This window comes from Nicotiana tomentosiformis, chromosome 1 (genome assembly GCF_000390325.3).
Source record: "Nicotiana tomentosiformis chromosome 1, ASM39032v3, whole genome shotgun sequence".
NCBI lineage: Eukaryota > Viridiplantae > Streptophyta > Magnoliopsida > Solanales > Solanaceae > Nicotiana > Nicotiana tomentosiformis.
The window spans coordinates 102,301,880-102,315,407 of record NC_090812.1 but is presented as its reverse complement, the minus strand read 5'-3'; the positions used below and the strand labels follow the sequence as shown (position 1 = coordinate 102,315,407).

At 34.0% G+C, this 13,528-nt stretch overlaps 1 protein-coding gene across 1 annotated transcript; it reads left to right on the top strand.

Annotated features, from left to right (window-relative positions):
• Positions 1–864: 864 nt before the first annotated feature.
• LOC104113526 (blue copper protein-like) lies at positions 865–4,841 on the top strand. The gene is made up of 4 exons (XM_070198515.1): positions 865–1,254; positions 2,024–2,406; positions 3,215–3,392; positions 4,305–4,841. Exons 1-4 carry the CDS (start codon positions 1,068–1,070, stop codon positions 4,733–4,735), a joined length of 1,179 nt encoding a protein of 392 aa, XP_070054616.1. The 5' UTR covers positions 865–1,067; the 3' UTR covers positions 4,736–4,841.
• Positions 4,842–13,528: the final 8,687 nt, after the last annotated feature.

The following is a 13,528-nucleotide window of genomic DNA, read 5'->3' as shown; positions in this document are numbered from 1 at the left end:
GGAGATTAGCAATAAAAGATAAGCTTTCTTTCCTTTACTTATTATCTCAATTGTTTACTTTATTTCTATATTATCAAGAAAGTAAAGTAATTTTGGTTATCAGTAACCCAATTTTTCTTAATATTAGCTTTGACCATAAAAACTATTTTTGGGTTAAACAAGGAGGGTATGAAATTCCTCCATTGTTATAAAAAACAATAGAATTAAATAAAGCATTCTCTTCTTGGATTAACACGTTCATAATCAAGTTCCACTACTTGATGTTCCCATAGAAAATAAATCAACGAGACCATGTCCATGCATTACGTATTAATTTAAAATTTTGAATTCGTATCTGAATTGATTGATCATTTGACATATATGTCACATTAGTGAGCAGCCTTGTACTGGCATTTCATCCACATAGGTAGGGGTGACAAACGGGCGGGTCGGATAGGGGGCAGGTCGAAAATGGGTAATGAAAAAAATGGATAAATTATTCGATCCGATCCATATTTAATACGGATAAAAAACGGGTTAACCGGCGGACAATATGCGTAATCATATTATTTATGACTTCATGAATATGATCACTTTTGTGAGAATTCCTAATCTCCCAAAGTTGAGGAATCCCAATTTGAGGTTTTACAAATATAAAAGTTAAACTCATTAGTTATCCATTTAGTTATTATCCAAATGGGTAATATGATTATTATTCATATTTGACCCGTTTTTAAAAAATTTATTATCCAACCCATTTTTTAGTGAATAAACTGGGCGGTTAACTTTTGTCACCCTACACATGGGTAATGACTAGCCTATCTGGACAAAGGCATATATCTCGCATGCATACCCAACGGAACCAACTCACAAAGTTCTCCAAATTCACGAAATATTTGTGAGTCATACAAAGACCAAGTCTTGGCTTTTTCTTCACTCAGTCTGCAGAAGCGTTATATAATGACAGTGTGAAATGCATTTCCTATCGATTCCATAACAACACTTCTGTGTAACTCGCTCCTTTCATTTGAATTCTAAGTTACTTTTTATAGATTACTGGAATTCTTTTTGCTGTTGGCTGTTGAATCATGGTTTTTACGAATGAAGCTATGTTTTTGCTCTCAACAATGGCTGTTTTTAGTTTGTTTACAGCCACGCTAGGCGGCGGCGCCGTGTACAAAGTGGGTGATGCTGCTGGTTGGACGATCGGCGGCGCCAATGTTGACTACCATATGTGGGCTTCTTCTAAAGTTTTCCGGGTCGGCGACATTCTCGGTAAGTCCGCCTTCTGTATAAAGCTTCCGTTTTAGTTTCAATTTCCTGAGTCCATACGATCATTTTAGATCTTCCAGCAATTTGTGTTCGATTGAGGTTCACGGCTAACTACTTGTAACACAAGATTGTTTAGATAATTGACATTTGGCAGTTCTTTTTTCTTTTTCACTTAGTAGAGAGCATGAAAATTTTATGAACAAAGAACTAATTATTGAGATTCTTGATCGTGAAATTAGGGGCTATTGAGTAGTCCCCTTGTGATAAAATTAAACCAATTTAATTGAGAAACAAATTGTGTCTTTCCACTAAATTTCGTACTCGTAACACTATTGTCAACTGATGCTTGATCGAGTTGTACTCTTTGATTCAGGATTTAAATTTAATAAGTTGAATAAAATCATGATTTACATAAAGTAAGTTTGAATACGTATATATATATATATTATACATATACCTATCATACATCTTGTGAGAGAACTAGAGTCGTGGATGTGATTCTAGAACGTTGTTATTGATATAGAAATTAGAATGTTTGACTTATTTTTCCTGATTGCTAATTTCCTTTATTAAGGTTAGTATATCTATATCTTCTTTTCTCTAAGGTTACCTATAATTTGTATCTTGTATAACTTGTCTAGTTTAGTACTACTTAAATGCTTTTAACAATAACATGATAACCTGAAAAATTCATGATATGTGAGATGATAAAAATCAAAATTTACCACATTGTAGCATTTGTCATTGATTTCAACTTCAAATGGTACTGTAGTTTTCCAGTACAACCGAACACAACACAACGTACTACGAGTGAGCCTCCCCGATTACCACTCGTGTAACGCTGCAAATCCAATCGCCACTTACTCCTCCGGCAACGACTCCATCACCATCAAAGGTCCGGGTCACTACTACTATATCTGCGGTTTTCCGGGCCATTGCCAGGCCGGACAGAAGATTGATGTCAGGGTCCTTAAAGTTTCTGAGCCCACTGATTTCAGTAGTAAAAGCCCAAGTCCAGCTCCAGCCTCATCTACTACTAATGGGCATGTAATTGCACCTAGCCCAGTCACAAAGAGCAGTGCCCCCTCATTGTTCTTGAATAATGGGCTTAGGCTTTCCCTGACTTTGTTAATGATTGTTATTGGTGCAGTTTATTTACTTTAATTGTACTGTGCTATAATATGATGTTGTAGTTTAATTTTCATGATCTGGAGCATTTTGGTGATTAGCCATTGTTTTATTGGGTTCTAGTATGAGTCTGTATGGGAATGCTAGTAGATTTTAATTTATTCGAACTCGTGCATTGCGTTCTGTTTTGTAGTCTCTTAACGATTGAGTTGTCCTCTTGGATGATTCTTCTAGAGTTTTAACTTCTAATCACTAACACTGTAAAAGAATTTTTAAACTATCATGACACCTAAAAGATAGGTACAAATAATATTTTATAAAATAAGTTGGAATAAAGTGATATGGAAAATAAGTTAAGTCTATGTAAATAAAATCCTGTATTTTATTATTCTCAACTAGATTTGAGGCCTTTGGAATCTTTGATCTCCGTCGGAAAAAAAAAGTGAAAGAGACATAAGAGTATAAAACGTACTCCCAAAAATAAACTAGAAAAAAAAAATGCAAATCGCTGATAATAATCACAATGATAGGTTGGAATGACAGATGTAACCATTAATAACTTACGTGAGTATCAATTAACATCAGTAGTAAAAAAGGAAAGAAAATCATGAATTGAAAAGAATTAAAGGAGCTACCAGAAATCACATTTGCCCAAATGGTAAATTCTAACAAAATCTTTTTCTTTCCAAGAACTGATAAAATTGGTTGTTATATACAATTAACAAAATCTTTTTCTTTCCAAAAACCGATAAAACTGGTTGTTATATACAACTAGACACCCTCATTCACTCACCTTTCGAAACTTATTTGTGCCTCGGTTTCTTTTGACTAATTATTAGCTATGACTCTGCCGAAGAAAGCCATGCTGTTGTTTTTGATGGTTCTGGTATTTTGTGGAGTAACAAAGGGTGAAGTATACAAGGTTGGTGACTCCACTGGGTGGGCAGACATTGGTCACTTTGACTACAAATCTTGGTCTGCCAGTAAGAATTTTCGTGTTGGCGATTCCATTGGTAAGTAATTTACTCATGGCATGTGAATATTGAATTACTAAAAGGAATTGTATCACAAAAGTGTAGGCTTGGTAATTATTCACCATGATGAGATGGCGATATAGAGAAAAAAAGTATTTACTTTGTTATATCACTTAAAAATAAAGAGTCATACTCTTCGAAATAGAAATGTGATGGGATTTTGGATCTATGTCATTAAAAAGTTTTAACATTATTTTATATAAAACTGAGTAATGGTAGAGATGCTTTTTTTCACCCAAGGGGATTAAGAACAAGAGAAAAGATTTGGTCACATGCATAGATGATAGATCTATCTTTTTTCTGTGTTCCTTGCAGAAGAACACCAAGTTTAGGTATGCTTATATGAACTTTCAATGCAAAAGTAAATTAGGCCGCATAAAATCCAATGATTGTACGGCCTTTATGAAGTGTTAATATGTTTTCTCTGCTTTAGATCAAATAGCAAAAGTAATTAAATTCTCTTTTAGGCGAAAATAACCAAATTCATAATATTAAAACAGTGTTTAATATCACCATCTATTACATGCAGAACTTCATATGGAAAATTGTTGTTAAAATAGCAGTAATCATATAATTTATCAAGGAACTAAATAGAATCTTTTATTCTAATGTATTGCGAAACTTTGGCCTCCTTCGTTACGTTGTAGTTGTATACAAATATATTATAATATGGATTTACTTATTCTTACTTTATAAATTATCAGTAGAGTTTTTCTTTTAGGGAATAAGATCCTATTAGGGTACGAAAATTAACCACCAAGAGTTTTCCTTCTTTGAAAATGACATTAATTATCACCGACCAATTAAGATACTTTTGGATGTTAATGTATATTACTATGTATTCGCTTTTGATTTTGAGTTATACCCTTATTATTGTTTTCTTTGGGACAGTGTTTGAGTACAACAAGCAATTCCACAACGTGGTTCGAGTGACACACAAGAACTTCAATGCATGCAATGCGACAACAACTTATTCCACCTTTAACACTGGCAATGATACCTTTGTGATCATAAGGCCAGGCCATTTCTACTTCATTTGCAGCTTCCCTGGCCATTGTCAAAATGGCCAGAAAATTGACATCAGAGTTCCTAAGCCAACGAAATCATCGTCCTCGCCTTCGTCCTCGCCATTGTCTTCGCCTTCATCCTCACCTTTGTCCTCGTCGTCGCCTTCGCCTAAGCCTAATTCTCCATTGGAGCCAATTACTCCATCATCAACACGGGCACCTTCACCATCTCCTGCTGCAAGTGGATCCTCAGAAATGATCTTCTCTTTTAAGCTTTGGTTGTCCATGCTTTTATTAGTTGCCACTATGGTTTAATTAATTCCTACTATTCTTTACTAGCAAAAGGTCCAGGTTCTTTCTTTCTTCAAAGACAGTTTTTTTCCAATTATAGTAGTCATTTTATGGTTTAATATTGACATTACTGCTTGGTAATTCATAGTAATATTTATTATTTAACTGTTTATATTTTGCCTGTTTTCTAAGGTTCTTGAGCTATTTCGATTTTTGATTACTATATCGGGTGATATATCAAGGGATCAAGAAAACTCTGCCAAAGAAACAGATCATTCTTTGAAATTACTTGAGAAATTGAGTGTCTAAACCCGAACTGGTTGTTTGGTACACCGTACACGGATCTGTTATTTAGGAATTATAAACCTAATGGTTGTTTTCTACGAAGATAAATAATGGAAAAAAATACACTCTTTGTCTGTTGGGCCAACAGCCCAACCGATTTTGGCCCATATTTTTGCTTTCAACCCGGATTAGCCCAGGGTGTACATTTTCATCCTTTAACCCTCATTACTATCCCCATTTTTTTAAATCAGGAATTTTGATTAGTGATTGATGGAAACTGCAGTAGCAAAGGTAAAAGCAATCTAAATGAGATTAGTCTTCTTTTTTTTTTTTGACGACGGACGGTAAAATTTCTTTGGTTTTAGGCGAACAAACTCATAAGAAGAGATCAGCTACCAACTGTTTGATCCACGATCCACTCTAAAGAGCATTTTAAAGTTTAGTCTTATGACAATTTTACAGCGAAACAGAGGCGCGACCAAACTAAGCATTTTAAGAGAACAAAGGAAGAGAACACAAAATAGTGATAGTGGTCAGATTTGGTCAACTTTTTGTAAGAGCAGCTCTACTCATACTTCTGCTTATGGAAAGAATGAAGATTTTATTTGGGGTTAAGAGCATCCTAGAATTTATAATCCATTTGATGATGTTTTTGACCCATTTCGAAAATTGGGCCTTTTTCAGGATTTTAAGTTATTTGGATTCGGTGTTGTTCCCGTCCATTGGAAATATCATGAAGAGTTCAAATCTTAAATTTGAAGTGATTTAGAGTAGATTTGAGTAAAATTTCAGAAGCTATTCAAGGAAGAAGACATAGTCAATTTTTATATGATAGTGTATAATATTGTACAATAGAGTATTATACACTATTATAATATACTCTTATACGCTATTATACACAACTATTTACATTATGTACATGCTTTATATACAAATATATAATCTATATCTATCCATCACGAAAGCCTTTAGCGAAATCTCATTCGCCTTTTTTACCCTTTAAAAATAAAGTTCACATTGAACAAAATTGTAATTTAGGTTACCTTCCTAATATTTTGGATACTACAATCAACTAGAATTTTGATTATTAATTTTAACTAGGTAGAAAGTCCTAATATGAAATATTCTCTTTTTTATTATTTGGCCCGTATAGACTATCTAATATATATGAATTTGAAGTAAACCAATATTGTAATTCTTTAAACGAAGTTCCAATATAGACACGTTGATGATCTTAAGATTATGCAAAGTTAATTGCTGTAGTATTCTAGGTAATCAAAGAGATGATAGTTGGTAAATAAATATCTTGGGGTTTCATAGCAATTTGCAAGTATTATACATAATATAATTTTTTTTAGAGTTAGGTTATATTATTATGTAAACTAATTATAATTGTAATTAAATTTATTTTCTAATAAATGGTACTTTAAATCTATTACCTTACGTAAATCCTTTCCTTATTTGAATATTTATCTACTATGTCCTCCCCTATTTGAATTATTACCATCTACGCAATTATTATATTTCTTTTTTATTTACGTCAGAAATTGTTAAAAGTAACTTTATAATTTGAAAATAATTTTATTTTACCTAAAGATAAATGTTACAATAAAATTTTGTAATTTAAAATTATTTTTGAATATTTAAGATTTTAAAACCAACTAAAGGTTTCATTAATAAATTACTTTTTTAAAATTTAGGATTTCTTTGTGAAATTTTTAGTTTATTTTAAACACATAAAGAATAGTTGTGCAAGTCTTTATTTCAACTCTTTATCCTATGATACAACCGAACTAATCCAACCTATGTACACCCCTAATACTAATATAGATCTTTAATAATGGAAATCACAACACAATTTCTCTAGGGTTCACCAAAGCACTTCAATTTTAAATCTATTTGGTTAAGTATATTTGCTCAATTAATATATATATACATATATATATATACACACACTACTTCTTCTCTAGTATTTTTGTGTACGTGGTGTGATTGAAGCTTTGAATAAACCATAATGGAGATCGAAAGCATATCATATTTCTATTTCTAATTCCTTTTTATGAATATTATCTTCTTTATCTTTATAATATTAATATTTTGTTATACAATTTATAATATAATATTTATGATTTTAAAAAAAAATTAATTTATTGAGATAAGTACCAAAGACTAGTACTATATTAAAAGCACGAAGGCCCTTAGTGAAATATCGTTCGCCTTTTGTACCCTTTATAAATATATTTTATATTGGACAAAGTTGTAATTTAATTATTTTCCTAATAGTTTGAAATCGACTAAAATTTTGGTTATTAAGTATTTTCTTGATTGAATTATGTACGATGTCTTAATATTTAGAACTTATGAAGTTTACTATAAGGCAGAATAGCCTAATATCCTCTAAATATAATATTTAGAACTTTTTTTTCTTCCCAAAAATAGTTTTTGTGAATAAAAATAATGACGTGGAATATTTTTATCCGACGTGAATAATACAGTGAGATGATTGAGGAACACACACGGTCAGAAGAGTTTAAAATATTACGTTTGAACGGGTAGAAGTATCTTGTTACGACCCCAATTTTTCACCTTCGGATGTCGTGATGGCACCTAGTCTCAAAGACAAGGTAAGCCTAACATTTAATAATAACATAACAGGAATAACCAAATTGAGATACTAAATTAAAACAGATAAACTCATAATAACTTCCAAAATATAACCTCAACAACATAAAACCGGTGGAACAGAGTCATAAGCTCTACAAAATATTCTAAAACGTCTACTACAACACTGTCTAATAAACAAAACAACAAAATAAGAAGATAATGGAAGGTGACTCTGATGCTTGCGGACGCCGAGCATGTATATCTTGAAGTCTCCGGAAGGCAGTTAATAAGTCAATCAGTAAAGTCCAGCACGGGCAAACGTACCTGGATCTGCACAAAAGATGTGCAGAAGCGTAGTATGAGTACACCACAACGGTACCCAATAAGTATCAAGACTAACCTCGGTAGAGTAGTGACGAGGTCATACCAAGACACCTACTAAAATATGATAAACAAAACAAAAATATAATAACAAGAAGTAATGGAAAACGGAGAAATGAATGATAACGAAAATATTTAATAACGTAAACTAATGACAGAATTGTAGGCATAAAGACACAAGAAGGAAGCAAATAATAGGAAATAGTCAAATACGGACAAAAAATGATAAGACAAGGAAGAATAAAAGCAACAAGAACTGTTCAACCAATAACTCTTTTCAACATGAGATGCACAATAAGAACCACAACTGAGGTACCGCCTCGTATTCACATTTTTTAATTTCAATCACAATCTTTTCTTATACCGATGCGTGAGCCTTACATTTAGATAGTTTTGAAAATATTTTTTCTGAAATAGCTACACACACTTTAGGTCACCTTATGTCATCGCGTGGCTTCAAGTAATTCACTTACTAGCAACACGCACATAAATCCCGCCTTATGCCGCTACATGCATATTAATCCCTATCCTTATACCCCGCATGCGCATCAATATCACAACACAATAATAACTCGCACCATAAGTGCCCATATACCACAACTTGCCAAAAATAAACAATGCCAATGTTTCCACAATAACTAGCTCATGGCTCAACCACAATGTGTATAAGAATCTCAACAATAACAAAATGAATGTGAATTGCTCAACAAGAACGATATTTCAACAACTAACAACTTGACCTCAACGTGATAACAACTTTTATAACTTCAACACCAATAACTCAACAAGAAGATATTTTACGAAATAACAATTTCAAATAAAAGTAATTCAGCAATTTAGGAGGTAACAGGGCAATAAGGCAATAACTTCAACTAAGCATATAAGAGCAAAATAACAAGTAAGAAATAGAACAAGCGTTAACAATGTCAATTAAAGTATGTAAGGGTAGATTAACACATGAAAGAGTTGATTAACAATAAGGGATATGACATGTTATGCCAATTTAATTAAAGGCATGGAAAGAGTCTAAATAGCCAAAATCGGCCAAAATCACATATAGCCCGTGTACCCATTCGTCACCTTGCACTACACGACTTTCACATAACAAATCAATCCCAAATCCTAAGGGGTAATTCCCCCAGTATTTTAAAAAGCGTGGGCGTAAGGCGAGACATTTTACATATACCTCAGCGAGGCGTAAGCCCCATAGGTATTTAATTTTTAATATTTTATAAAATAGTATAATTACAGTAAATATTTATAAACAGGTAAAATTGCATAAAAATGAAGAAAACTGTAAATATGTGAAATATATATATGTGTGCTTCATCCCCACAAAAAATTAGTCAAAACAATCTATTATACGCTACTTAGAAGTTCAAGTAACTTGAGTCGAAAAGAATAAAGATTTCTACATGGAGGAACAAAAAGGATGACTAACCTTCAATTTGAACTGTGAACTTGCTGATATGAAGGAGAATGGAGTTCTCTTTATATTTGTAAAAAAAATTAAATATTCGTTGCTTTTAAGAGATATTAGTAGACTAGCGGACAAGATAAAAAATTGGAAAAAACCATGAATTGGGGCTTCGATCAATAAAAAGGTCTTGACTTTTAAATTTAATACATTTTAGTTCCTTTTTAAAACTTTTGAGTAATTACTAAGCTGAATTTTGAAAATTTGGATAATATATGAAGGATTTACTCAACAAATTTTGTTTTAATTTAAAAACATCTCTAGGGCTTACGTCTCACTAAAAAACTCGCCCTGAATGCCCAGGCGTATGCCCGGGCATATGCCCCGAATTGCTGGGCGTACGCCTCTTGAGACTTTAACCCCACACCATCGCCCCAGAGTGTTTTTGGTGCGCCTCGCCCCGAAAATGCCTTTTAAAATACTGGTTCCCTCACACAAAGTTAGACAAGTTACTTACCTCAACTAGGCCAACTCAACCCTCAGAAATAGCTTTTCCCCTAAGATTCGCCTCCACATGGATCAAATCTAACCAAAAGTGACTTAATATTATCAACCAATGCAAGAGAAATCAATTACAATAAATAAAGTTATGATCTTTACACTTTTCCCTAAAAGTCAACCCCGGGCCGGTCCGATCAAAAACCTGGTCCAAGGATAGATTCCAACTACCCATAATCCTACGAGTCCATATATGTGATTAGTTTTCAAGTCCGAGGCCAAATCGACTCTCAAAACTCAAATTCTTGCTTTCATAAACTTAGGAAAAATTTCACAAAATTTCACTTTGATTCACATGAATTTGATGCTAAATCTAAGATATATTAATGGAACATAATTGAAAATTGATTATAATCACTTACTCAATGTTTGTAGATAAAACTCCCCTCTCCAAATTGCCTCATACCGACTCTAGAATTCTAATATGAGAGAAATGAAATGAAATTCCGACTTTCCTAACCTTTTGTTTAGTTACAGGTGTCGCAATTGCGGGTTCGCAATTTCGAAGAAAAGCTCGCAACTGCGGCACTAACAGTCTTAAGGAAAACCTTGCAAATGCGAAAATGGGTTCGCAAATGTGAACCATGTTCCTTTTACAAATGCGAACCTAGCGTAGACCAAGTCAACTTTGTAATTGCGTAACTTATGATCACCCTGCTAAGCTCGCAGTTAGGACCCTGGTGTTCGCAAATGCGACACTAGAGGCATCAACACAACAAAAACTCAGATTCAGTCCAAAACTATTCCGCGACGCGTCCGAAACTCATCCGAGCCCTCATGCTCCAAACCAAATATCTACACAAGTCTAAAAATATCATACGAACTCGCTCGCACGATCAAAACACAAAACTAACATCTAGAACTACGAATCAGATACCAAAACGCATGAATTTCAAAGTAAAGCTTAAGAACTTCTAGAATTGCAACTAAACGTCTGAATCCTATCAAATCAAATCCAAATGACACCAAATTTTGCAAACAGGTTCTAAATAGCATAACGGACCTATTTCAAGTCCCAAAATCTAATTCCGAGCCTGATAGTCAAAAGTCAACCTACGGTCAAACTTCTAAACCTCAAATTGCCAATGTTCGGTAAAACAACATAAATCAACCTACGGACTTTCGAATTCGATTCCGGTCATACGCCCAAGTCCAAAATCACGATACGAAGCTATCCGAATCATCAAAATGCCGTTCTGGGGTCGTTTTCACAAAAGTCAAACATTGGTCAACATGATCAACTTAGGCTTTTAAACCAAGAGCCAAAGGGTCTAAATCAACCCGAAATCTTCCCGGAACGAAATCAATCAACCCTGCAAGTCATAAAATCAAAATTAGACATGTAGCATCAAAAGGGGAAACGAGGCGCAAATACACAAAACGACCGGTCGAGTCGTTATATGTCTAGATGAAATTTCGTTAAGTATGGGGACCGGGATATCAAAACCGAATAAGTAAAGGTGTCTATTAGACTATTTTGCCTTACTATAATTATACAACTTTGACCTTTTCTACCTCTTTTTACATAAATTAAGAAAACGTATCCCAAGTCCCAACATTTAGGACTAAAAGTTAGGAACTTGTATTCAACTATAATTCCTTCAAATGTGTGTAAGAAGGAAAATATATCGATTCTTGTTGTGAAAACTTGTTTTACGAAAACTTTGCTACATATCAAATACTAGAAAAAGAAAAAGAACCTCTGAGTACTTTCTCTTCCTGTCTAATAATCAAACGATTCCAAAACAACATTCCATTGTTAATTTGATTCCTCTTAAATATGTCCGTTAATCTTATTTCATTTATGTTAAATGTATCTGTAGGTATATAAAATTTGCGAAATTAAATTCATAAATTAATTTGGACTATATTTTAAATTCAAGATATATTGGTCCAAATAAATATTATGGGCTAATATAATTGGATTAATTATATAAATCCAATATATATGGATTAAATAAATAAGTCATAATTCATTGGGCTAGCCCATTTAATTGGGCTAAAGTGATGAGACCACTTCATTAAGCCCAAAATGTCATCTTCCTAGAGGCCCAGTTTGGTGCCACGTGTCATATGACGTGGCGCGCCAAGTCAAGCAGAAGAGCCAATAGGATCATGCCACGTGTCAAAATAACAAGGCATGCTAAGTCACATTAAAAGGCTAATGAAATCGCGCCACATGTGCAAGTGACATATTCTGGCCAATCAAATGCGTCCTTGTCACACTTCGATTTGATTAGTCGGAAAGAGTTTGTTCTTATCATAACTCTTCCCTTCCATAACTATAAATAGAGGTCTTCATAATCCAGAAAAGACACTAGAAGTTATAACAAGAAGCAAGAAAGAGCTCGTGGATCAAACGGTGCAAATTTCTCCACAAGTTTCAAGCTTCAAGCAATCAAGTTCAAGTTCAAGAAATCAAGTTCAAGCTCAAGAACGAAGAACAAATCAAGTTCAAGCTCAAGAACGAAGAACAAATCAAGTTCAAGCTCAAGAACGAAAAATAAATCAAGGTTCGTCCTAGTTGAATTCAAGATCATCGTTCGTGGAAACAACTACATATTCAAGATCAAGCTCAAAGGCCCTTGAATTTATTTACGATAGGAAAGAAGAATCAGAGGATAAATAGAGATTGTACACTCAAATTATTTGAAATCAAATACTACGATTGTTGTAATATTTTTCGGTCCTGATTTTATTTTCTCGACGCAAATTTATTGTCTACAAATTCTGGCATGCCCAGTGGGACAATCTCTACCTCTCATCTCAACATTTTAATTATCAAAGTTCAACAACATTGAAATGTCTTAAAAGAAAATCAACTCCAGTTCAACTTCCGCCAAGGCTGCTAATTCCAGGTTCTATGCTGATGTGGAAAGCATCCTCGATGTTACCTTTGGAAGCTTTGGACCAGTTACGAGGAGCAAAGCAAGCTCGTTAGGACAACAAGCACCCCAAATGCTGTCCGTATCAACCCCTATTTTTGGATCTTCATCCTCAAAAGGAGAAAGATCTTCCACAAATGTTCCCGAAGAAGGAAGCGATGTTGCTGAAATGATCAAGAACCCTTGCTCTGCTTGACCTCTCTGGATCCAAGCACTTTGCTGTGAAGGAAGATGATTATACTTCAAGTGATGAATCCTCCCCACTTACACCACATAGCGTGAGCCAATCAAGGATAAATTTGTGTGAAAATCCATGCTACTCTCCATCATCCATGATAATCATGCAAGCCATGGTGACAAACACTTCATCTGTGGAGGAGCAGTTGGCAAACTTGACGGAAACAATCGCTGGCTTGACCAAGTGCATGCAAAATCAATATGCTAGAATTGACAAGCTAATAGATAGGGTGGGAATCTTGATGGAAGAAGAATCCACACATGCACCTGGCAAACTCCCAGAAGTTCAAGAGATTGATCCTCCCCTACGACAAGTAGCATCCGCTAAGGCTATCCCTGTCTCATCTGAAGGGATGATTCCAATCGATCAACTGAAGGTGTTCATTGAAGGAACCATTAAGAATAAGTATGAAGATGCTACCAAGTCCTCCCTTGCAAAGCCATACACTG